Here is a 25,385-nt window from a genome sequence, read left to right on the forward strand (position 1 = left end):
GCCTCTGTTGAATTACCTATCTAATAAGAATCTTATTTTATAAAACCATCGGCTAGTTTTTTTTAAAAATCCCTTTGAAAACCTGTTGCACGATTCAAAACTATAAGAAACGAATGCTACATTTCTATCTGAACCACGAAACCAGACTGTGAACCTCAGTCTCATCTCATTCCAATATCAAACTAGGGCTGCAGCCGGTTCCTTCTGCAAAGTCAAATATCAATAACTGCTATTTATTAATGCATTTACCAACCTCTAATATCTCCCTGACAGAATAATAGATCGACACCCCTTCATGTTCAGCCAGAGCTGCTCAATCAAAAACACACAATACAAGGTCTTAACTGTGATACACTGGAACACGATGTTCCAAAAAACAAACTTACACAAAACCTCTTAATACAGTGACATGAGACCTCTGTACAATATCGTTCCCCACTCCTCCCATGTAGACAAGTGTCCCAATGCTCTGTTAACAGTGCCCAAGAGGTGATGCAGTTTGTCAGTTTCCTTACATGAATGAGAGTTAGGTAGTGTGTATCCTGTTAAACAGATCTACGGGAGCTGCGGGTCTCAAACAGCACAGGGTTATCTACAGCGTGTTAAGATATCCCTGTGTTATGGTCATAAGTGTCCCCTGTTCTTGTAGAACATTGAGCTAATATTCTTCAAAACTGTACACACTGAAATCTGATACAGTCGTCATAGTTCAGCGAACACAGCTCTAGTAGTTCCAATGATTGCAGGTTTGCTTCTCCCAATCTCTGCACGAGGCAGTCAGCCTAGTACAAGTCTCAGGTGACACAATGCTCCAGCCTCTACAGTAGGTTCTCTGCTCTCATGGTTATGCATAGCTGGACTGTGAGGCAGCGGATGGGTCCAGTTCTGAGACCCAAGCAAAGACATCTTTGTAATCCACATGTGCGTTACATAGGTCTCAAAAATCAAGTTTTGAAAGAAACACACGTGTTGTTTAGCTTACAGTACGATACTGTATCTGGTACTACACATTTGTATGCCATGCTTTTAGGTATTATTGCTTGGTTCCCAACCGGTCAATGGTGCTTTTTTTCTGTCATTAACCACCCAGCTGCTTCCCAAACAGAATGACATTGCTTTGACCCAGAAGACACTGCTGAGGTGAAATGACCCAGGAAGTGCTTGCGTAACAGATATCCCGAGAACAAAGACAGAGAAACTGAGATGACGTCTTTGCAAGGATCTCTGAAAACAGGACAATGGATGAGCCATTAAAAACCATAAGCTCACTGATTGCTACTTGCACCTCTGTACAGCAAAGCAAAGCCAGGGGAGGCTTCAGAAACCAATTTAATGCAGTTTACAAAAGCGTACAAGGTTTGTTTTTAAAAATGATCTCCGATTCACAGCATCTTTGCTAAAAGAGATGTCTAAACAAAACCATGCTCTTATCTCAAGTATGCTGCTCAAGGTTAAAGCATGCACTGTGCTTAAATGAGCAAACATGCCCTTTATGCTGCCCTTTAAGATCTTCATCCATGCACCGGGGTCACAGGGACTGACAATACGCTTGCATACACTCAAAAAAGACACCTAATACATCAATCATGTCCATTTAAATTAGAATGGGACACTTACATCAGATGCTACAGTGTTTAAATCAATTGGATTTAATGCATTTGCACACAGCTTCCCTGAAGGTGCAGAGGGAATCAATACAGGAAGAAATAAATACATTTAAATGCAGTCTGTTTAAATCCCACAGACAGCATTGTACACCGTAAAAAAGTGATGCTTCAACAGGCAGCTATAACTGTAAAAATTGCTAACTCATATTCTACAAACACATTAATTGGAATGGTATTCTGTGCAATTGCTTATTCTTGTCAATCGAGAGATCTGTTTTGCGATGTGTCGAGATTGCTGTATTTATTTCTCAGACTGCCACCATGCAAGCCAGATCCTGTTATTAAATATCTGAATCTCAACAAGAAGCATACAAGTTAACAAACATTGTCTTGCTGTATGGTGTGTATCCGAGTTTCCTTACAGTGCCGGCAGTCTCCTGGTAGCTTTTAGCTAAATTCAGTGATCTAGCACTCCAGTCTTTGACTTCCTTATTTAGAAAGCAACGCAATGCCAACTCTATTGTCTTCACCTGCAGGAAAATGTACGGGCTGTGATAGAGATGGTGCTGGGGGCTGTACTTTTATAAATACTTTAGAAACATAACATGCTTTTAAGTATTCATCACAATAGAAAGATGATACAACATGAATGTACCTAAAAGCATGTCATAGTATTAAGTGTATTTTGATACACAAGAAACTTTTGGTAGTTTCAAACCCCTGTAATCCTGTTACTATTTATTTCCTGAATTTCTAGGTTCTCCCCATTTAAATATATATCTGGCTGTAAAAAATATATATTGGTGTAGTAATGTTAGACATGAGAATCCCAGAGTGCATTTACTTTAAAAGTCCTGGACACAACGTAAAGTTAAATTGACTGTAGCTAACAAAATAATTTCATACATTTTCCATGCCAAGTACATCCATTTACTATATTGGCCTCAAATGTGTAGTTTGACAAACATGCATTTTCATCTGCTACTACACTAGGTTAAAGAAATCTCTGTTTGCAGGCCATGCTTTCAAACAGTCTTGCACTTTCATTGTCATTCCACCTCTTCAGGGCTATTTTTCCTGACCGTAACTAACCAGTGGCTTCCCCTAATGACTGACACGCTTCGCAGCCAGCAAGATGCTTGACCTCAAAGACACTTTTTCGATGAAACGACCTAGGAAGTGCAAGTGTAACAGATTTCCAGGAAGGAAAGGCAAGCAAACTGGGAAGTTTCTTTTATGTCAGGTAAGCAGGGATGGAAATAAGACTCCCATGGCATAGCAATCTGATCCATTCCTGGTTTTACTGTGCATTTAAGAAGACACACCTGAGCTTGTTACCTATACACTGGGTCCAATCAAGATCATAGTAAAACCTGGAATGGGTAACATTTATTAAAGTTCAATATTTTGTTAGCTACAACCACTAAGATCCAGAAAGGGTTAATAAAGAGTTTAAGGGTGCAGTATTTAGAACTGCTGCTGTAATACAATAGACACAATACTGAATACTTCAACGTTAGAAAAAACACATAGGAGGAGCAATAATCAATATAGACACCAGCTGGTTTAGGTATCATTATAACAGTACTGAAAATCCCTGAGATGATAAACGGAAGCTCTAGCCATCTTCCTTATTTAGGTATTTCTCATAGTTCTCCTCACAGATCCGGATGCGCTCACTGAAGTAGTTGTGGTCTGAAATGGCCCTCAGAAGGTCGGTCTGAATCAAGTTAACATCGTAGAGTTCAGAGGTCAGGGCTGTGCGGGTCTGGGTCCCTGCCTTACCTAGAAACACCTAGAAAAGAAATAAAAAAAATAAAAATACAGAATTTATACTAGTGCTTCAGCGTTGAATTAGCATTCCCTAGTTCAGCTCAAGTCCTGTCAATATGATTTACTCTGTGTCTTCCCTCTTCAACAAAGAGAACAAGAACATTAACTGCCTACAGGTATCTCCCCGGTACACCCACATTGAGACATGGTTTTGTATGTGATGTTAGAGTTTTTAAAGCGGTCCAGTAAATTATTTGAATGGTGCTGAAAGATTTCCCATGAAGTTCAGTCCTATTTAGATTGTCACAGCAGTTTAAACCCCCCATCCTTTATTCTTACTACTGTGACTCCCAATTTAAATAGATATAGCGTGATGTTTTCAAAGCCTTAACACCAGCCTTTAACACACTTTCTTAAAGGAGACAATTCAATGTTGCAAAATAAAATAAAAAAACAAGTACTTGAATTATATGTCTGTTATTTGGCGTTAGTTCTTGTAAAACTAACAGGTGTTTTTCCCTTTCAAAAGGTTGTTTAAAGTCTGCAGTAGACACTAAAAATAATCCAGTCAGCATTCTCCATGACAGCGTCACCTCACAACTCGCCTCAATCCTGACCTGCCACTCAGTCCTGGGCCTCTCTAAAAGAAAGACTGCCAACTGTGACTAAATGCATGGCACTTTTATTTTGTGTCCAATGATTGCTAGGTTTAGACTACAAAACTAATTTTACTGAGTTGGATTTTAACCCAGGCCTCCAGTCATGAGGCTAGTGAATTAACCTAGCCCCCAATCATTTTTTAAACAAATTACTTAAACTATTTGATAAGAAAATCAAACGAAATACATTCTTTTTGTGAGCACTGTAAATCTACTGGCTTTACAGTAAATGGTCAATCGAAACTGCGTGTGTGTTTGTGTTCTGTAATAAGATTTCCTGGTTCTTAAAAGCACTATTAAAATTAACTGACCCTAAAATCAATCTAACGATATGAAAGACGTTTCTAATTGAATCTGCTGGCTTTCAGCACTGTGTCCTGCAGATTGAATTGTAAAGAGAACAGGCGCTACACAGGAACTCAAAGGCACAGAGCTGGTTTCTCATTTCCTTCCTTGGGCTCGACTGGAAACAGACCTTTGGAGTAATGATGCTATCCTCGTCGTTCAGCCGAATGTTGTCGTCAATGAAGATGTGCTGCACTTCAGGATCAGAGGGGTCAATCCAGATGGGCTTTCCACCCAAGTTTGAGTAGCTATTGTGAGCCCACCTACAAAACAGAGGAGAGACAGTGAACAGGACCGACATGGGCTTCTACGAATGAACATGAAACACAGTAGGTGCCGCCTAATCAGGAAACTGATAATCGGGATTCGTGCTTAAACGGGATACAACTCTGGGACACGGTTCTTCCCAATGCTATTTATGTCGTTTAACACAGAAAGGATATTGGAGATATATTTAGTGCGCCCAATTATTTTACAACCAATTTTCTCTCCAATTTAAAATGCCGACTTATTTTTCTCCTCACCACAGCAATTCCCCACACAGCTCAGGAGAACTGAAGGTTCAGTGGGCGTCCTCTGATCCCACGACCAAACCAGCCTCCTTTTTTACACCCAGGAACTCGAGAGCGGATGTCAGCGAGCTACTGGCCTCTGGAGAACACAGGCCAGCCCTGCAGGCATCCGCCTGAGCTCAGTGCCTGGCCAGTTGTCTGCTGAAGTGCAATAAGGGGAACCAATCCCTACTTGTAGATATAACACAATGGACCAGTCACAAAACTTCAACTTCAATCTTTTATAAAACTTTCTTAATGTTGTTGAACAGCAACGTTTAGAATACCTAAGAGCTGAATTAAAGTTAGCAATCAAAGTTTTGTGTAAAGTATTTTTTTTAAAATAAAACTGTATATTTTGTTGTGCAGTGACCTTGTTTTTACAGGCTTTGAATTAACTACAGTGATGTCTGTACTGAACCTGCTAAAAGTTCACCATGTATTATAGTTTTAGAGATTGAATGTTAATTTTTTCTACTGAGTACTGCTGAGCTGTGAACGGTGAAGCGTTTCAGCGGTATCAGGGCAGGAAAAAAGGTCAAGCTCATTCCCATTCTCATCAGATATGTATTCACTGTAAAACACCTCATGCAAGCCATCTCATTTTATTCCTGCAACGTCAGTTTATTACAGAGTAACCTTCCTGAAGGCAGTTTTACATAACATGGAACCTGATTACTATAAAAACACAATGTGCTCACCAAGCCTTTATTCCTGCACAGCAGAGGAGAACCTTTCATTTTTCATGAACTGCACCAGGTTTTTTTTTTTTTTTTAGAGAGCTACATTATTTAAAATAACTTATTATACATCACTTTTATGTTTGGTTCATAAAGTATTATTTATTAAAAAAAAAAAAAAAAAAAAAAATGACTGATGTTTGGACTACAGGCTAAACTTTTTCACACTCAGTATCTTATCAGATATGTGTGTGCTGCATTCTTTATGCAAGTAATTATTTTATTTCACTTCACAGAGGCTTTTTCCTCTTCTTTCTATTCCCAGGTTTCTCACCAGTCAAAATGGTCCTGAAACCCACCCAGCCCCTGGAGGTCGCTGAAGTAGCGGTACAGACTGCGCTCGTCCCCCCTCGTTGAGACCCGCTCGGACCCCCGGCTCAGGACCACATTCTTCTTACTGCAGCGGATCCGGCCTGGAGTTGGGTTCAAGGGCATCTGAGAGACACATCACAACAGAATCAGGGTTAAAATGGCAGTTTTAAAATCTGCGTTAAACGGGGATTAGTTGCTGTGCTTCAGGATTCATTCCAAGATTTTGGATATACAGCAAGTCATCCGTAATGTATTTTATTAAATTTAGTGCCTAATTATTTCACCCCCGATTTTCTTTCAATTTAGAATGTCCAATTATGTTCCTTCACTGCAGCAATACCCCAGGAGAACTGAAGGTTGAAGTGGCGTCCTCCGATCCCACAACCAAGCCAATTTCCAAAATTTACACCAAGGAACTCCAGAGCGGATGTCAGTAAGCTAATTGGCCTCTGGAGGACAAAGACCAGCCCTGCAGATGTCTGCCTGAGATCACCAGCAGCCTGGCCAGCAGGGTCAGCTGTAGCAGGATTAGGAGAAACAATCCCTGCTGGTTTATTCTCCCTAACCAGCGGGAGCACCAGAGCCAATGCGACGCTGCTGAATAACCCAGTGAGGAGCAGTGACTGCACAGACAGGACACTCCCCTGACTTGTATGACTCACCCTGTGGCCATTCTTTTAACAGGTAAGGACCCCCAGATTTTTTAATATACATTCAGTTTTCAAAAACATACCCTTCCTTTAATGTTCAGAAAGTTGTGATAGATACACTTCCGTAACATTTGCAGGTCCCTTTTATGTTTAGTGCTGTACATTTTCTGTACAACACGGCTGTTACTAGTTTGTGGTGTGTGAGAGTGAGATATTTGTGCAAACCCTGAATAATCTTCAAATACATGCAAATGATTCTAATGAGAAGGATGTAGCACAAGCGGCACCCTAAATTTGATACAGCAGCAGTATGGAGTAGTGGTTAGGGCTCTGGACTCTTGACCGGAGGGTTGTGGGTTCAATCCCAGGTGGGGGACATTGCTGCTGTACCCTTGAGCAAGGTACTTTACCTAGATTGCTCCAATAAAAACCCAACTGTATAAATGGGTAACTATGTAAAAAATAATGTGATATCTTGTAACAATTGAAAGTCGCCCTGGATAAGGGCATCTGCTAAGAAATAAATAATAATAATAATACAGAATGACTTATGCCGTGTATTTGTTGTTGGTTTTCCAACAAAAAAAAAAAAAATTGCTATGCTATCACATGGAATTTTGCACCAGTCTTGGCCATGTTTTGACTAGGAAGCTGAAATCTTCAGTAACAAGGACTGTAATCTAAAAAATGTTTGGCTTCATGATACTGACGGAAACAAACTGTAATCATTTCAATTAGTCCAGATAGCAGAAAGAAACACAGCAGAAGTGTTTCCAGATGACAGGACTTGGAGAGCCCTGGTCTAAACAGACCCTGTTACTCACTGGGAGTGCTTGCAGGCCTGTGAAGAGAGGATGGGTCCCCTCCCTCAGCACACGCTGCACGGCTCCCAGCACACGGGCCAGGTCGGTGCCGAATGTGCGGAACACAACACAGAACTCTCTGTGCTGGGACTCCAGGGCCTGCAGGAGCTGGAAGAAGGCAGGCAGGATCCAGTGATACAGCCTCCCATCCTCCCCCCTCACTGCCAGCTCCTCGTCCTCCTCTCCTCTCCACTCCAGCAGAGACAGGTGCTCCTTCAAGACACCGCAGAACCGCTGCCCCTCTGCTGTTCCCGTGAAATCCTGGACCCGGCCGAACTGGGAGTAGTAGGTCACAGCGCCCTGGCATGGAGGGAGGAGGGAGGGCACGTCACTCAACCACTCCCAGCTACCTGCAGAAGAAAAGGAGAAAGTGATTGAAGATCAAAGCACAAGGGGCTGCACTCTATCGTAGTTTCTTTAAAGTGAAACAACTTCCGCAGTAAATATTTTATTTTTGCCAGTCCCTTGTAGGCATACTTCCCATCTTATAGACCTTTGTACTTTCTGAATGTCTTATTATCTTTATTAACACCATTACTGGTCAAACTTTTAATTTGCAGAGAATCTTTTAGTTATCCACGTGTTTACATTATTTAACATACTCAGATATTTAAAATACAATTGCTGCATCTAGGTAGGCAGTATCACAAACCATTGGAATGCGTTTTAACTGCAATACCTGACGTGTTTACTGTAGTACCTGGATACAGAGCTACATTTCATGAACAGTCTTTGAAATACCTGCATATTCCACATTTAAGTGTAATACACATGCAAAAGATCGTCAACAGAAGAAAAGAGGTATGACACAGGCCCGGTTTTTGGGATGGAACCGCATAACAGTCTCGCGTTTTGATTGGTCCATGTCTGTCACCTGAATACGTCGTCACACGAGTGGAAAAGCGTGCAGGCATTTTTAACATTGTGATCAGATAGCGAGAGTGATCTGCTTTCCACAACCTTTCCATTAAAATATAATGTGGTATTACACTGTACTGATATAACAAACTATGAGGAATTACTTTATATAAATTATCATGTTATGCACGAATGTAAGAATTGGCTTTCTGTGGTGGTGTACTTTTTTCTTTCAAGTAGCATATATCTATAATCGTTTTTGCGATATATTTTAATATAAAACATATACGCTATTGCAGTTTTGTTACAGGATACATTAGTTTATCTCTAATGTAATCACAATTTTACATATAGACTGCCCCTGTTTTCATTTACGTCCCAAATTCTGGGCCGCTTTGCTTTTCAGATAATGTCCCAAATTCTGGGCCGCTTTGGTTTTTAGATAACGTCCCAAATTCTGGGCCGCTTTGGTTTTTAGATAACGTCCCAAATTCTGGGCCGCTTTGGTTTTTACATAACGTCCCAAATTCTGGGCGCTTTGGTTTTTAGATAACGTCCCAAATTCTGGGCAGCCTTGGTTTTTAGATAACATCCCAAATTATGGGCCGCTTTGCATTTCCGAATTCAGCCCAGTTTTGGGGAATCAGCTGACAGCCGAGTTTCTAAGTCATGCATGCACAGTTTACCATAAACTGGATCGTGAATTCATTTGAGAGTAACCCTTAGTACATTAATCAAAGTTCATGTATTTTTTACTCTCCGCAGAAATCTTTTTTTTTTTTTTAATGAAAAAAACAAAAATGTAAATGTTAAACGTATTTCTTATTACATGAAGAAACTACATTGCACTGAAATAGATACATGAAAATTAATTTAAGCAGTCGTTTTCCTTTATTAAAGGCTAATATTAAAACACATTTTTGGGAAGGAACATGGTATTTCGAAAAAAGGACATCTCGTTTTCTTATGTAACGTCCATCAATATATTGTAGTGTTTCAGGTTCTTTTTGGACAGAAATGAGACTGCAACTGTGAGTAGATGAAGGCCGTTTATTTTGACAATAATTAATCACAAAATAAAATCATAAAGTGAGGGAAAGGAGACTGGGAGTCAAAAGTGAAAATAAATGATTGTAGTAATTTTTCTTTTACCCTACCCTTCCCAGTCTTTTCCCCGCCCCTCTTGTGCGCAAAACCTGAACTCCAATTCCCCTCCACACACGTGTACCACCATGCAACCCTGGCACGCACACACCACCATGCAACCCCTGCACGCATACACCCACCATGCAACCCCTGCACGCATACACCCACCATGCAAACCCTGCACGCACACACCCACCGTAGCAATTCTTTGCAAAATATATTTTCGGGTATTCAGCCCCATTCATGTCTATGGCAGTGTTATAAAACACATTTTCATGCATATCTCTCGAACCCGAGCACGCAGAACCACCATTCAAAGTGATATAGACTCAGGGGAGCACCCCAAACCACCCCCTAAAAAGGTGTGGTGGTTCACCCAAAAACTCATGTCGTGACGAAAAAATTCACTTTGCCAAGCCGTCCTGGCATTTGAACCATGAAAATGGTGACTCCTTGTGCGGGGCCCCATGGGGCCCCACCGCAAAAAAAAAATCAAGTTCCTAACCCCCACAGAACCCGAGATACGCCCTGTCAAAAATGTCCAAAAACTACCCTTTTCGGGGTCATATCTCCATGACCCCGGGGCCTAGAAACCGGGTTGAACTTCCTATGGTCATGTCTGGGGGCCCTCTTTCACAGGGAGCCACCCGTTTTCAAATGCTACATTTTCAACAAATTTTCACATTTTCAGCATGATGGCATGTCAAGGTTGCATTTCCAATAGCTTTTGAGCTCCAGGTTGGCAAAAAAAGTCTAAACTGGTGTCCTTTCTAGCTGGGGACACGTCACTTGGAGGGATCGACAGGGGCCCCGAGGTGGACCTCCATACCGATTTTCAAGTCTTGGGGACCCCCGGAACCCGAGATACAGCACCCTGAAAAATGTCTATGGGAAATCCCATTATAAAACCCCTTTGGGGCAACGCCCACCATCTGGCGGTGGGGTGGCATTTGAACCCGTGGCTGATGTCTTGCTTTAGCTAAGACTCTTGTGCACGCAAAGAATGTCCTGAGTTTGTTGGCCCAGGGGTCGTGGAGATACAGGTACGATAAGAGACCACCCCCTTCCCTATGGCAAATCCCATTATAAAAACACCATCGGGGTAAGGCTCAGCTAATGGCGGTCGTGGGTCTTACGAACTCGAAGGAACCCATTTTCTTTAGCTAAGATTGTTGTGCATCTAAAAAGAGTACAGAAGCACCAATTTAAGTCCATTCCAAGTGTTTTGTGATCACAGTATCAGCCTGAGTGTATCGGAGCACAGTTTTGCACCAAAAGCGAGGGGAGGCGAAAAAAAGCACTATATACCCTATTCTTTAAGATATCACTTTGCAGTGCAAATTTGAGGAACGCAACCACTTAGCAACTTGCAAATTGGTACTGCAATTTAAAGGCCTGTAGTATCAGACTGGTAGTGCCTAACTGATTAAAGAATTAAGCTTACTGTTTGTTGTTCTGTCCTAAACCAGCAGTTTGTCACCCAGATTTATTAATTAAACGAGGGGGTGGTCATCAGATTATTCTCCATTTTATTGTAACTGAGGTACCGTTCAGTTGAGCAAAAATTGTAACGGGGTACTCGAGCTGAAACCTCCAGATAGAAGGGGTACAGTTTCAAAAAAAGGTTGAAAACCCCTGACCTACAGTATAAATGATCAGGAATAGATAAGGGAAATGCTGACTAATACAATACAATAGGATTTATTTGAAGTTGTTGAAGGGCACTGGTCTCTTAAACCCAGAAGTTCTGATAAACCCCTATGCCTCACTATATATTGATGGACATTACATAAGCAAATTAGATGACCTTTTTTTTTTGATATACCATGTTCCTAAATGTTTTCTGAGGAGAGTAAAAAATACATTAACTTTGATTCATGTACTCTTAAATGAATTAACGGTCCAGTTTATGGTAAACTGTGCATGCATGACTTAGAAACTCGCCTGTCAGCTAAGCAGAATATCTCAAAAACTGGCCTGAATTTGAAAATGCAGAATTCGGAACGTTATCTGAAAACCAGAGCAGCCCAGAAATTGGGATGTTATCAAAGCGGCCCAGAATTTGGGACGTTACCAAAGCGGCCCAGAATTTGGGACGTTATCTAAAAACCAAAGCGGCCCAGAATTTGGGACGTTATCTAAAAACCAAAGCGGCCCAGAATTTGGGATGTTATCTGCAAACCAAATCGGCCCAGAATTTGGGACATTATCTGAAAAGTAAAGCGGCCCAGAATTTGCGATGTAAATGAAAACAGGGGCAGTCTATATGTAAAACTGTGATTACATTAGAGGTAAACTAATGTATCCTGTAACAAAACTGCAATAGCGTATATGTTTTATATTAAAATATATCGCAAAAACGATTATAGATATATGCTACTTGAAAGAAAAAAGTACACCACCACAGAAAGCCAATTCTTACATTCGTGCATAACATGATAATTTATATAAAGTAATTCCTCATAGTTTGTAATATCAATACAGTGTAATACCACATTATATTTTAATGGTTAGGTTGTGGAAAGCAGATCACTCTCTCTATCTGATCACAATGTTAAAAATGCCTGCACGCTTTTCCACTCGTGTGACGACATATTCATGTGACAGACATGGACCAATCAAAACGCGAGACTGTTATGCGGTTCCATCCCAAAAACCGGGCCTGTGTCATACCTCGAAGAAAAATGGCGATATGTTTTGGGGTATGGCAATTTTACCTTGGCGGTTAACTCTCCCCCAGGTGGCAGTGGATAGGAAGTAATCTAATGCCGCCACTGTTCCTTGTTTAGTCACAGCATCAGAGACCAGGATGGTGTTGTTCAGATCCAAGTGCAAAATCAGCTTCCTTCGCCTCGACTGCGGTAACTCGAGGAGAACGCTGCAGACAATGTGGTCGCTTCGCTTCTCCGCGAACCGGTCACAATCCGGACACTCGGCAGATTCACTTTGCTTTTTGTTGCCAGACTCGTCTGTGTCTTTTTCTCCATTTTTAGCATGACTGCACCCACCTGGTCGAATAGTTTTAACACCTGACATACTGCAGCTTTTCAGGTTTTCACTAGACAATAATCAAACGTTGATATAAACCTATATTATTCACCCTCAGTACGTTTAAATTAGTATTATTATGAAATATAAAGTAAAAACGTTATGACCTAAATAAGTACCCTGCTATTAAAAATAAATAAACACAAAAACCGATTTAAATTACATCAAGTATATTTATGATATAGGAATCTTTATAGTGCAAATGTTAAACGTAACAGCAAACTATAGGAAAATAGTACAAAAAAATCTAATAAAACATGTATGTATATCACAGAGCTTCAAGTAATAAAGCAATGTGCTTGGACGGGTTTGCTGATTTTGTCTTGTTCAATTCAGAAAAAGTGACAGTGTGTTCTACTAGAATTTCTAGTTATTATTAATAAATGAAACTGTAAGCGAGGTAGCTGAAGTTTAGATTCAAGCAATAAATAGTAAGTACAACTGTCAACCAATTAGCGCATTCTCCAGGTTCAAGGTTCTACATTTATTTTGCAAAATGCCCTACACATTAACATTCAGATAGTAATAGTAATTTAATATTGTCATGATACGTACTGAAAAGCAGTGCTTTTACTTAAAATATTACTCTTACGTGTTACACAATCTACTACCCTTAGTTACACATTTGTATTTTTTTTTTTAAATCACATTCTCATCTGTTATCTAAATATTCGATTTCTTAACGTTTTTTAATACTCGCATTCTCCTCAGGTTAAGAAAGAAATCCACGACAGGCACAGCGTGTGAATCAAGTACTCTCTTAAAAGTACAATGTCGCCTGTCAAGTATATTTTGCCGGTAAGCACGCACTTCCTCAAACATTGCTTTTCCCTTTACATGTTTCCTTAATCCTGGTCAACGACAATCGGTTACACAAAATCAAGAGACGTGCAACCTTTCAGACAATATATTGAAACAGCAGGCCGGCGCCATCTGTTGGTAGCCTACTCCAACAAAAAGTAGCCTGCTCCTTTTTAGCCTGTGGAGAATCCTAAAAAACATACAGCGACACCCCGAACCTTATACATAATTAGAACGACTACTCAATTGATACCAATACTAGCTAGGAATTTGTAGATTTACACAACTGAGCCAGGCTGCTATAGCGAACATATAGTACTGCAACTGTCAGAATAACATCTGGTGTCACTGCCTATACTGTACATACACAAGTGTGAGACACTCATTTTAAGTGCCACTGTACATTGTGCTGCAGTTCAGAGTGTAGTGGTCAGAGTGGAAATCTTGCTTCTCAGATACGCTTTGGCACAAGGGTCCCCAAGCAAACCTGCTGGGTGTGCCAGTCTGGACACCACTGTGCAACCACAGAAATCAGATTCTGAACATTCATTAAGGGTGTCTGCAGGTCTTTTTTAGTCTTGTTAGGTAAAGAGGGGGCAGCTCCTGGACCTTTATCTTTAAACTTTACATTCTCAATATTCAGAGAAAAATAACCTTGATTATCCAAATGCTCAACATTAGCACCTGCTGGATCGTTATTTATTCAAAGGCATTCAAATTATACAGATAAAAGGCAAGTTTCACAGACTTTGATTGGCACTAATCCTGGACTACCTTACCTGTTAACATCAGGTAGTCCAATATGAGTGTTAACCAGCGTCTGAGAAACCAGTCGAAAGGATAATAAAGCTATGGCTTCATCAGGATAACATATAAAAGAATAATTCAGGCAACAGTCACACCTGACCTTTACTAGATATATCCTAGAGGCCTTGTAGCCATTCACACGACCTTGAAAATGTGCAGTCATCATGTTTTCAATGAAGTGAATGGCAGTCACGTGGTTTAAACACATACGGACAGTGCCTTTTTTAGGTGATGATGAGATCGCCAGAAGAGATAGGATAATTGTATTCTGTATACACAATTGGAAGTTAAGTGGACATAGACAGAGGGAAGGAGATTCTCTGACACACAGAGTGGCGAGGGTATGGAATGGGTGAGCTAGTCAGGTTTCTGAAGTAGAATCACTTGGATCCTTCAAGATCAAATCAGCTACTAGGAACCAGACAAGCTTAGGTGGGTGAAAGGCCTCCTTTTGTTCACACATTTTCTTACTTTCTTATACACACAAAACACACAATAAGATTTTTTTTTTTAAGATACTGTGACTTACATTTATTGTGCAAAAAACAAGAAAATAAAAAAATACACAGCAAATAAATGATTTAAAAAAAGCAAAACTACATTGCATTAATATGTTGGGTTCAGTATCCAAACTGAAGCACAACACACTCTTCAGGACACCACCTTTTAACTCATAAGCAACTATAAATATCTGTTTACATTAAGGGTTAAAATCTGAAGCAAAGATTATTAAAGCTTCCGTCAGTGCCAGAAAAAGTCTGAATATACATCACGGCAATATACATTTCCTATACACGTTATCATTTTTCATAAATGCAGTATATGTTACCTTAAATGCTTACAACATATAAACCATATCCCTCTGTACACCTTCACAGCACCTGACCACATAGTAAAAATCCAAACAGACACCAGCACCATACCAAGAAAAGTGGTTCTCTATATTGTGACTCTGCCCCATTAAAATTTCCATGCCAAACTGTACCATTTAAGTCTATTCTGACTAACCTGTTGGTTTTTACTGACAATGTTTGATGCAGCTTTTAAACAACCTCCTAATTCCTACAGTTAGAACATATGATGGGTGTGCAAACTAGCTTGCTCTTTGTGCTGCTTTTCAGCTACTGTATGTGCGTTAACTAAGACTAACCATTTCAAATGAATGGATATGATTTGATTTCTGTATTCAGAATGTAAGCCGAATGGAAAATTAACACCTTGATAAAAATATTGCAATCTACTACTACTAATAGGAATACTGCCCCATTACAGTCTGCATTAATGATGGTAATGTTTTCACCTCTTTCAATAGCGACCCCCGATTACTCTTAATTCTGCAGTCTTTATTGTACATGCTACAGTGCAGGTCTTTTTCTTAACCTCATCAGCCTGCAGCAAGCATATAGCTTTTCTTGATGCACACAGTTGCCTACAATACATATTTTCCTCAATCTGAAAAGGGTCTCGTGCAAACTGTTCATCATTCCAGCACAAGATACATTCTTTGTTGGGGGACTTTTTTCCCCAGGTTTATATTTCCTGCCAGGTCAAAATTGTTTTAGCAAATTAAAATGTTGTTGTACTATGGGCTTTTGTAAATTATTATTATTATTTTTATTATTAGTATTATTTTATAAGATTACATTTGGCTGCCAGGTATATATTTTTTCTACCCAAATGGTTTAAAAATTATTAAATTATTGATTTCTACACATGGGGGGGGGGGGGTAAACTTCAGTACTAAGTAGTAAATTTGAATTGAAAAGTACCATACTGTACAGGAAAACAGAGTAGTTTAACAACTAAAGCTTGTCATTAAGGCTTTGGCATTTTAAACAATTTTGTGGGGGTGTCATTAAGTATAATAAAATCCTATCCTTCTTTAACATTGGGACATTTCACAAAAATGGTACGTTTGTTACATTGAATAAGACTTTTTCATGGATCCCACCATGCTAAAAAGAAAGCTTGCTACTTAGCCAATTTAACATACATATCACCTTTGTAGGATGGCCCTACAGCGGTATTTGTTTAGGTTTTAAACCAAATAGATTACATTCAAAAACAGTGAACAGCTTTGGTTTGGTGACATACTGACTGATCTAGAATGACAAGCAACCTGTAATCCATAAAACATAAACCCAAGGTAATAAAAGTAATAATTTTAGTAAATAATTTAAGAAAATTGGTTGTACAGTTATATACGCTTTACATCAATCTAGTATAGAAACCAATAATTCTCATGCAAGGCAGGTTTCATGTAAGATTGCTCTATTTACATGCAGTATGCCTTTTTTTTTTTTTTTTTTTTACCAGTTACTCCACATATTTCATACTTCAGTTAAGTACTGTAACCAACCCACCCTATCATTATGGATATATCATACAACCACTACCAGAAGGTCAATGCAGACAGAAACTGCAAACAAAAAAAACACTTACCATTGATAGCTCTTGCATCAAAACAGCCTGCATTATCAAAAACAGTTAATTATCTGTGGGGCTGTCAAATCTTGGGCTCTTCCCCGACTACAGCAGGCCCATTGAGAACAATCCATTACTGTTGAGGTTCTTGTTCCTATGCATGACCAAAGTCCCATGCAGCACCTCCCAGCTATTACACTGGGTATCAAGTCAGTGGTGGAGACCTAAATAGGAAGGTTCCCTTAAAATCAACAACGGAATTTGTACAACCTCTTGGCTGCGAGAAAAACATGCCAAAACCATCCGAATGATTAAAAAAATATTCCCCCGAGCTCTTCTCTGCAAGCACACTTTATTTAAAGTTATTATGGACTCAGAGCTTGCTGCGTATACAAACAACAATTTTTTACGGTTTCTCAAAAATAATTAATTTATATTAACGTTCTTTAAATATATTTTTTATTATCAGCAGCATTAATTTAATCTTAAAGCCTGAAAAAGGCAATTGCAATACAAAAAAAAATAAGTGAAAAAACAAAAACACAAACACAGACCACCAATAACAAAACAAAAAAAAAATTCACAAGAAAAGAAACAGAAAAACAAAATCGGATGCTTTTTTCACATCTGGGATCGTTTGTGGGTAACATGCAGGTGATTTGAGGACTTGAGAATGGATCCAGGGCTCTCACAAGTAGCCCTGCATGTACAACGCAACAGGCTATTTGTTAACTGAAAGACAGACCCTAATGGAAACATGTATCTCCCCCAAGGAGAACCATTGCCTATCCAAGTGATTACTAAAAATACTCTTTTCTGGTCGCTCTAGATGACACTATGAATCAAGCTAGGGGCATTTCTTCTTTTCTGGTACTATTCATTCTTTTTTGTTTTAACCCTGTCTTTCTATTGATGGCTACTGCTATTGTCAGTTTCTGGATTTCTGGTAGCTCCATAGAACAGTTCCATTTCGTTATACAGATGGTAAACCACTAGGATTTAAAAACGTGTCTGCAGATGTGGGTTACACAAATTTTTTTACATACTAGCAGCCGGCTGTAGAGAACCGTTGCAGCGTAGTACAGCTAGCTCTATGGTTATCGTCTGGTGCCCACTACATGAGTTTCCAGGAAGAATAAATCTCTGTTGAAACTGAAGGGTTCTCCACTTGTGTTTATGCATGTGTGTGTGCGTGCGTGCGTGCGTACACATTCACCATCACCTTTGTTTATACAAAGCAGATAAAGTCATTTTAACTCATTTTGTATAAAAAGGAAGTTTGGTTTGTTTTTTTCCTAGCAGTTGGTTGTTTTTTGCAGTTTAGCCCAAATCTTGACTAGTCCACCTCCTCCATATTGCTGTAGGATGGGGTGGCACAGTCCGCAGGGTGGGAGAACAGTTCGGAGGTCACCTCTGGGGTCAGCTGAGGGGGTCCTTCCGGGTCCAGCTCTGTGTCAAACAATGCCTGGCTAGTTGCCTGCAAAACAGACCAACATTAAGAAAAAAAATTCACACTACAAAATAAACAGAAAACCTGCATATACATTCTTATCTACTGGTTTACATGTGTTTGTGAATGTAGGTGTGTTTATGAATATTGGTTTTAGCTGAGGAAACTGGTCTTGGTACCCTTGGTAAGACAGGGGTTTGTAGTCAGGAAAGAGTAAAATATACACGGGGTGATTCATAATTCACGCAACACCGTTGTTTTGCATTGTTTTCAATTCCACTGAAAATATGAACAACCCTCTGGTTGCCAAACTGTGCGCCACAAACATTGGTCCCCCACACACCCGCGATGCTCCAACAAATACCCTGTATATTGTGGTACAAGTGCCATTGTCGACAAGCAAAACATGAAATTGAAGACTTTGCTGTTAGGTTAAAAATAGTATACAGATGCACTATTTACAAGTGTTGCTTACAATGTTAAACAGGTACAATTATACCCCCCCCCCCCCCCCACAAAGCATTCTAGAGAGCACTACTGTTGATTTGTCAGTATGGAAATTCTCTAAGATATTGGAAAATGGTGGATTATTACACTGGTTCACCACATATTGTTGTTGAAAAAAAGCAGCTATATAAAATGTTACCAAACAAGTTTCTTATTAAATAACGCAACATGGGGCCTAGAATAATACAAATAAAATCAATATTTACAACATGAGAATATTTTAAATTTTATTAAAAATTACAATGCAGGTGAGTGGATTCTGCGAATTATCCAAGTACAAATCATTGCTTTTAAAATTTTGCATTTCAGCAATCCTAAAAATAAATCAACATTTACTTTTAAGAACAGATGGTGTACATTCCATTTTTAGTTTTAAAATTGCATTTTACATTTAATATATTTAAAAAGGCCTTTTCTTTACCTGTACTATATATACACATATACACACACACACACACACACACACACATTTACTTATCCATAGAGACTTTAACAGACATTCAAATAGAAACATATTATACAATGCAATCATGTGTTAAAGTGTTAAACTGGATCTGTTTACATTGACACCAACACCATGTAGATCAAACATTCAGTCTCAGTAAGCACGGGAGAAAAATTCAATTAAAGACATGACAAAGGGCTGTAACTAGGACATAAGTGTGCATCTACTTTGCAATGTTCTGGTATACTGGACCATGCTTTAGCAGTTAACCAACACAGCAAATGACAGAAGTGGAAAATGTGAACCAGATGGTGACCCTAACTTCTACAATCCCTGAGTCAGATTAATCCAACTGCTTTGATGCCACACTATACAGACAAACCATGAACCCCACGCAGACTGCCCTAAACTCTTAGCTTGGTATTAATGAAATAAAACAGCTTACTTAGAAAAGCAAAAATACACCAAATCTGAATTGAATTAAACAAATAAATAAATAAGTTACAGTAATGCACTAACATGGCAAAGCCCTACACTTATTTTACAGTTAGCAGAACAATGTCACAACATAGCAAATTAAAACCATCTTACCCCAGACAACTGCTTTTCAAAAAATGAATTTAAAAACCCTTCATACAGTATTGCATGAATATGCACATGGTATAATTTAGGGATGATATTTATAACTATAAATCTATTTTTTTCATCAATACAATACACTTCAACTATATATCCATTATACACAAAGAGGATTAACAAAGTAGGGTTGCATTTAAAAAAAAAAAAACAACAACAGTGTCAAGTACTAATGGTGCTACCTTTCTATGTATATATACAGACGTGCTCAAATTTGTTGGTACCCTTACAGCTCATTGAAATAATGCTTCATTCCTCCTGAAAAGTGATGAAATTAAAAGCTATTTTATCATGTATACTTGCATGCCTTTGGTATGTCATAGAATAAAGCAAAGAAGCTGTGAAAAGAGATGAATTATTGCTTATTCTACAAAGATATTCTAAAATGGCCTGGACACATTTGTTGGTACCCCTTAGAAAATATAATAAATAATTGGATTATAGTGATATTTCAAACCAGTTAGTTTCTTTAATTAGTATCACACATGTCTCCAATCTTGTAATCAGACATTCAGCCTATTTAAATGGAGAAAAGTAGTCACTGTGCTGTTTGGTATCATTGTGTGCACCACACTGAACATGGACCAGAGAAAGCAAAGGAGAGAGTTGTCTGAGGAGATCAAAAAGAAAATAATAGACAAGCATGGTAAAGGTAAAGGCTACAAGACCATCTCATAGCAGCTTGATGTTCCTGTGACAACAGTTGCAAATATTATTAAGAAGTTTAAGGTCCATGGAACTGTAGCCAACTTCCCTGGGCGCGGCTGCAAGAGGAAAATCGACCCCAGATTGAACAGAAGGATAGTGCAAATGGTAGAAAAAGAACCAAGGATAACTGCCAAAGAGATACAAGCTGAACTCCAAGTGAAGGTACGTCAGTTTCTGATCACACCATCCGTCGCTTTTTGAGCGAAAGTGAGCTCCATGGAAGACGACCCAGGAGGACTCCACTTTTGAAAGAAAAACATAAAAAATGGAATTTGCTAAAATGCATATTGACAAGCCACAATCCTTCTGGGAGAATGTCCTTTGGACAGATGAGTCAAAACTGGAGCTTTTTGGCAAGTCACATCAGCTCTATGTTCACAGACGAAAAAATGAAGCTTTCAAAGAAAAGAACACCATACCTACAGTGAAACATGGAGGAGGCTCAGTTATGTTTTGGGGCTGCTTTGCTGCGCCTGGCATAGAGTGCCTTGAATCTGTGCAGGGCACAATGAAATCTCAAGACTATCAAGGCATTCTGGAACGAAACGTACTGCCCAGTGTCAGAAAGCTCTGTCTCAGTCGCAGGTCATGGGTCCTCCAACAGGATAATGACCCAAAACACACAGCTAAAAGCACCCAAGAATGGAAAAGAACAAAACATTGGACTATTCTGAAGTGGCCTTCTATGAGTCCTGATCTGAATCCTATCAAACATCTATGGAAAGAGCTGAAACTTGCAGTCTGGAGAAGGCACCCATCAAACCTGAAACAGCTGGAGCAGTTTGCTCAGGAAGAGTGGGCCAAACTACCTGTTAACAGGTGCAGAAGTCTCATTGAGAGCTACAGAAAACGTTTGATTGCCTCTAAAGGTTGTGCAACAAAATATTAGGTTAGCGGTCCCATCATTTTTGTCCATGCCATTTTCATTTGTTTTATTATTTACAATATTATGTTGAATAAAAAATCAAAAGCAAAGTCTGATTTCTATTAAATATGGAATAAACAATGGTGGATGCCAATTACTTTTGTCAGTTTCAAGTTAATGGAAAATTGTGCATTCTTTGTTTTTTGTGGAGGGGTACCAACAAATTTGAGCACGTCTGTATATATATATATATATATATATATATATATATATATATATAAAACAGAAATATTACATTTTATTATTTAAAATCTCTTGAGATGTAGCATCTCATTTACAAAAGTGACCTTGGGTGTTTTTACCAAGCTTTCAGAAAAAACAAAACAAAAATCATGTCTGCCTTTCAATGTTAAGTGCTTGTTTTCCTTATGAGAGAATGTTCCTGAGTAAATCAGGACAAGACTTCTCAGTGCTACTTAGAAAAAGCTACAGGATAAATATCAATATTGGAGGGAAGGGTTCAAATTCACAAACACGGCGTGGGCAGTGCAGACTTTTTTTGTTTTCTTCAGCATGCCCAAATTAGAGGTAGAATACAGTGCGAGCCACACAAAAAAACACACCTTAACATTTTCAGCATTCTTATTGATATTAGTATTTGTGATTCAACGAAATGAAATGGTACAAATAAGATAAAAGCAAGACTCGTATTCTCTTACTCTTATTTGGGTATTGCATTGTGCCAAGACAGAAAATGAACAGATGCAATATTCATGGACACCACTCTAGGTATAACTACATTACAATTTATAGAACTTGGATGGAGGTTTGATTTGTAAAATTAAATAATTGATGTCAGTGTGAAAACAGAGAAAGACGGTCCTCACTGCCCACCTTAACAACACTGTGTGCATGTGCATGGCTTCTCTAGCTCCAGTGACCCTGAGATATCAATGGATAGAAAACATTGATAACCAGGGCTACCACTGCTGCAAAGGTGCCAAGGACAAAATATCTGACATAGTCTTCATCCAAGTAATCTGAGAGACCATTCAGCGCTGCAGAGTCCCGTGTGGCCCGGGATCGGAGTTGCCCGATTCTTCCTCTCTGCGCCTGGGCTCCTTCCTCCCCCTCCTCTTCCTCCTCCAGTTCCTGCCATATTAGAGAAGCCTGCGATTTGCGGAAACCTACGTCAGCTTCTGGAGATTTAGTCACTTATTTCAGCCTCTCCCAGCCCCCTCCCCCCACACTTTATCATTGATTTTTCAGGTCATCGGGCAATCTAGTCAATCAACATGGTTTTAAATGGCTATGGGTGTGCAAGAAATCTTAATGAAATCATTAATTGTTAATTCTTTGTGCAGTCTGTTTGATCATTCCATTGCAATTTTATAATAAAATTGCTCTTGGGGGATTTCATACATCATGGGTAAGGTAGCAATATTTTTTTTCTGAAAGATTTCTCTCATGTTTGTTTTTTTACAGCCATATTCACTTTTTTTTTTTTTTTAGGGTCATTATTCAAGATGGGCACTCATAGAGTCCACCCAGAGATGTTCATCTTATCTCACTGTAGAAATACTGTACTCTTATCTATATGCAACAATAACCGTTCTGAAGAGTCCGAGGTCAGTGCACGGTCTGAAGAAAAGGGGAAGGGGTCTGGTTCGGCAATTGCTATAAACAAAGTTATTGTATTAAGTTTCACAGATGTGTCATTCACTCTTGTTTAAAGGGTCATTATTGGTTTAGATTTGTGTGATCACCTGTTTTTTGTTTATTTGATTTAAGTATTACATGGCAGCACGCATGCTTCTGCAGACTAATATTTTCTGTGCAGGAATGAGAAAGCCCAACAATATCCTTTATTTGTATTATTATTAATTTATTTTTTTTAATGAAAGTGCAGCAATAAGGCAGACCACACACAGTAAATCTGCAAGATTATAGATCTTTCACAGTTTAAATTTTTTCTATCCATCAGTTTCTCTTGTACCTGAAACTACAACAAAAGGGTACAGTACTTCTTTACCTTTCTATTTCTATGAAGGTAAAAAAACACACACAAAAAAAAGATATGACCAATGCACTTTGAGTGTTACATTGACAGCTATTCCTGAAGCAGGAAGAACTACATTTATAGCAGGTAATTTACATGGATGATAATGTGCACTAATCTCGGACAATTTTAGCTTTAGATACTTTTGTCCAAATTAGTGCTAAACAGGGTCGGCGAAACCAGCTTAAATAATACATGTCAGGAATATACCCTATAACACATGCAGACTAAAGATCAATTTGATTAACCTATACTTCTCCATAATAAGACTGCCCCAGATTACCCCACAAATATAATCCAGGTGGATTCTCCAGTGCTGTAAAATACTCTTAATAAAATCCAGCAGACTTATCCTGGTAGGTTATAGGTTGATCAAAATCAACCCCTAACTACTATACAACATGATATTTACAGTAAAGTAGTATTTTATAAGTAGCCCAGCCAGCATAATTCAAGAAAAATAATACCATCTCTGTATTATTAAAAATCACATTGGAACTTGAAAAGATCAACCTGAATTTTAACTCCAGCAACTTTTCAATGTATGACAACAGAAGAACGCAAAATAACATAGGTGTAACTGTTTTTTCTCAAACACTTTCAAAAAAGGTAAATGGTAGTGTATACAAAAAAAGAACTTAAAACAAATGAATGTATTTTACTCAGTATTAGATTTCACGTTGATTTCTTTCCAAGCTTCCACGACACATCTACGTAGTCTTGTTTAAATACTAAATACTAGCCACCTTGTTCCAAAAAAGTTAGCCTAGTTTTATTGGTTGTCCTATCCCAACCCCCTTTGATAGAATAACACCCAGCAGGTTCTCAACAGTGAATCAGTAAATCATCTAATGAAGGTTGTTCTTGAGAACACCATCCTACTGCTCTAACACTGACACTTTAGTATAATGTTGAGTCCCACTGACAAGCCGGAGCTGATCCTGTCTAGAGTCAATCATTGGGAGAAGGTAGTGGTTTTTATAAGTCATTCAGTGTCATATGGTAGGACAGGGTAATAAACTCATTTCCACTGCAGTTTGTGGGCTTCACAGATATACTAAAGACAAAAATTCAGCATATAGCAGGCATAAAAAGACACTCCACGGATCCCACCCACTTCAATTTAAAATAATAATAAAAAAAAAATCATATTAGTCATTTTACACCTGAATAAAACCTTTAAGTTATTTATTATAGCTTAGCCACACACATATGTAATTGGCATTCCAAATAATAAAGCATCGTTTCTTGGAAAATATCATTATGTTTTTGGTATAATGACACCAATGTATACAAGCAATGCAACATTCGTGTTGGTGAACCAGGTTTTATTTAAAGACGAATGCTTTTACCTTATCCTTTTTTTTTTTTTTTTTTTAAATGACATTTTGGGTTTATGAATTTTTACTTCCGTTTTCCCAAATCTAAATGTCCAATCTGTAAGTTTACTGCACCATTGTAACCCGCTTAAAAATTAGGAGGACTAAACACTAACAGGGTACCTCAGTTTCAGTTCTCAAGCTAAGTCTCCTTCTATTACCAGGCTACTGGACCCTGGAGGCCCATATAATGTGCCTCATCAACCCACAGGAGCACAGAGGCCAATGCAGCACTCCCTTTAGGTCACCCACCAAACACGACAACATAGCATGACCAGGTGCGAACCTTTTACCTTCTACTTTTCTCAACTGGACATTTTGTATTCTGCAAACCAAATAAATAAATAAATAAATAAATAAAAGGAAACTACAAATAAGAGAATTTTAAAAACTACATCAACCAGACTGCACACAAATTCAAGAACCATAAACCACAATTTCATAAAAGATTAAAAGCTCAAGTCTCGTATAGATGCCTTGGCCAATACAAGTTACTGCAGCTTTAAGAAATGCAGATTTGTCTTCCCCCTCACCTGACTGGCGCCGGCTTCGGCCATTGCTGGTGATTCTGCACTGTGGGGGGGTGGACATCGTGATGGTCTCTCCAGGGGAGAGTTGCGACGTCGGTAGAAGAGCACGTAGGCATAGCGTGTCACGACCTGGCTCTCCTCCACTGTGGTCACTGTGCTGTCATCAAAAAGTCGCCATCCTGTGAAGAGAAAGGGCAGTTCGCAGGGAAGCTTTCTAAAGAA

The 25,385-nt window shown here is 38.9% G+C and overlaps 2 protein-coding genes across 11 annotated transcripts in view; both read right to left on the minus strand.

The window, feature by feature from the left end:
* Positions 1 to 1,626: 1,626 nt before the first annotated feature.
* LOC131701555 (uncharacterized) lies at positions 1,627 to 13,426 on the minus strand. Of its 2 annotated transcripts, none has more exons than XM_059000224.1 (5): positions 12,222 to 13,424; positions 7,462 to 7,850; positions 5,950 to 6,110; positions 4,515 to 4,647; positions 1,627 to 3,402 (listed from the first exon to the last, which is right to left on the minus strand). In XM_059000224.1, the coding sequence occupies exons 1-5, from the start codon at positions 12,538 to 12,540 to the stop codon at positions 3,226 to 3,228; spliced, it is 1,179 nt and encodes a 392-aa protein (XP_058856207.1). In that variant the 5' UTR covers positions 12,541 to 13,424; the 3' UTR covers positions 1,627 to 3,225. The 2 variants fall into 2 exon arrangements, with proteins under 2 accessions (XP_058856207.1, XP_058856208.1); XM_059000225.1 differs by having other exon boundaries at positions 3,265 to 3,402; positions 5,975 to 6,110; positions 12,222 to 13,426.
* Positions 13,427 to 17,026: 3,600 nt separating this feature from the next.
* Positions 17,027 to 25,385, minus strand: part of LOC117413990 (ubiquitin carboxyl-terminal hydrolase 19-like) — a 33,985-nt gene continuing 25,626 nt past the window's right edge. For 7 of the 9 annotated variants that reach the window (XM_058999434.1, XM_058999433.1, XM_058999430.1 and 4 more), the window contains 2 exons: positions 25,167 to 25,342; positions 18,755 to 22,365 (listed from right to left, as the gene is read on the minus strand). In XM_058999434.1, coding sequence (XP_058855417.1) covers positions 22,123 to 22,365; positions 25,167 to 25,342 — 419 coding nt within the window. In that variant the 3' untranslated portion in view covers positions 18,755 to 22,122. Of the gene's footprint in view, positions 18,062 to 18,754; positions 22,366 to 25,166; positions 25,343 to 25,385 lie in introns of those variants that run through there. The other 2 variants (XM_058999432.1, XM_058999436.1) reach the window with 1 other exon arrangement.

This window comes from Acipenser ruthenus, chromosome 25 (assembly GCF_902713425.1).
Source record: "Acipenser ruthenus chromosome 25, fAciRut3.2 maternal haplotype, whole genome shotgun sequence".
In the NCBI taxonomy this organism is placed as follows: Eukaryota; Metazoa; Chordata; class Actinopteri; order Acipenseriformes; family Acipenseridae; genus Acipenser; species Acipenser ruthenus.

What these genes read in the sequence shown, in the direction of transcription:
- LOC131701555 (XM_059000224.1), bottom strand. Translation starts at nt 12,540, where the DNA reads ATGTCAGGTGTTAAAACTATTCGACCAGGTGGGTGCAGTCATGCTAAA. An exon ending in TTTCAGGACCATTTTGACTG is followed by an intron (nt 4,648 to 5,949) that starts GTGAGAAACCTG and finishes TCTGTTTTGTAG; the next exon opens with GTGGGCTCACAATAGCTACT. An exon ending in ATAGCATCATTACTCCAAAG is followed by an intron (nt 3,403 to 4,514) that starts GTCTGTTTCCAG and finishes TTTCTTTTCTAG; the next exon opens with GTGTTTCTAGGTAAGGCAGG.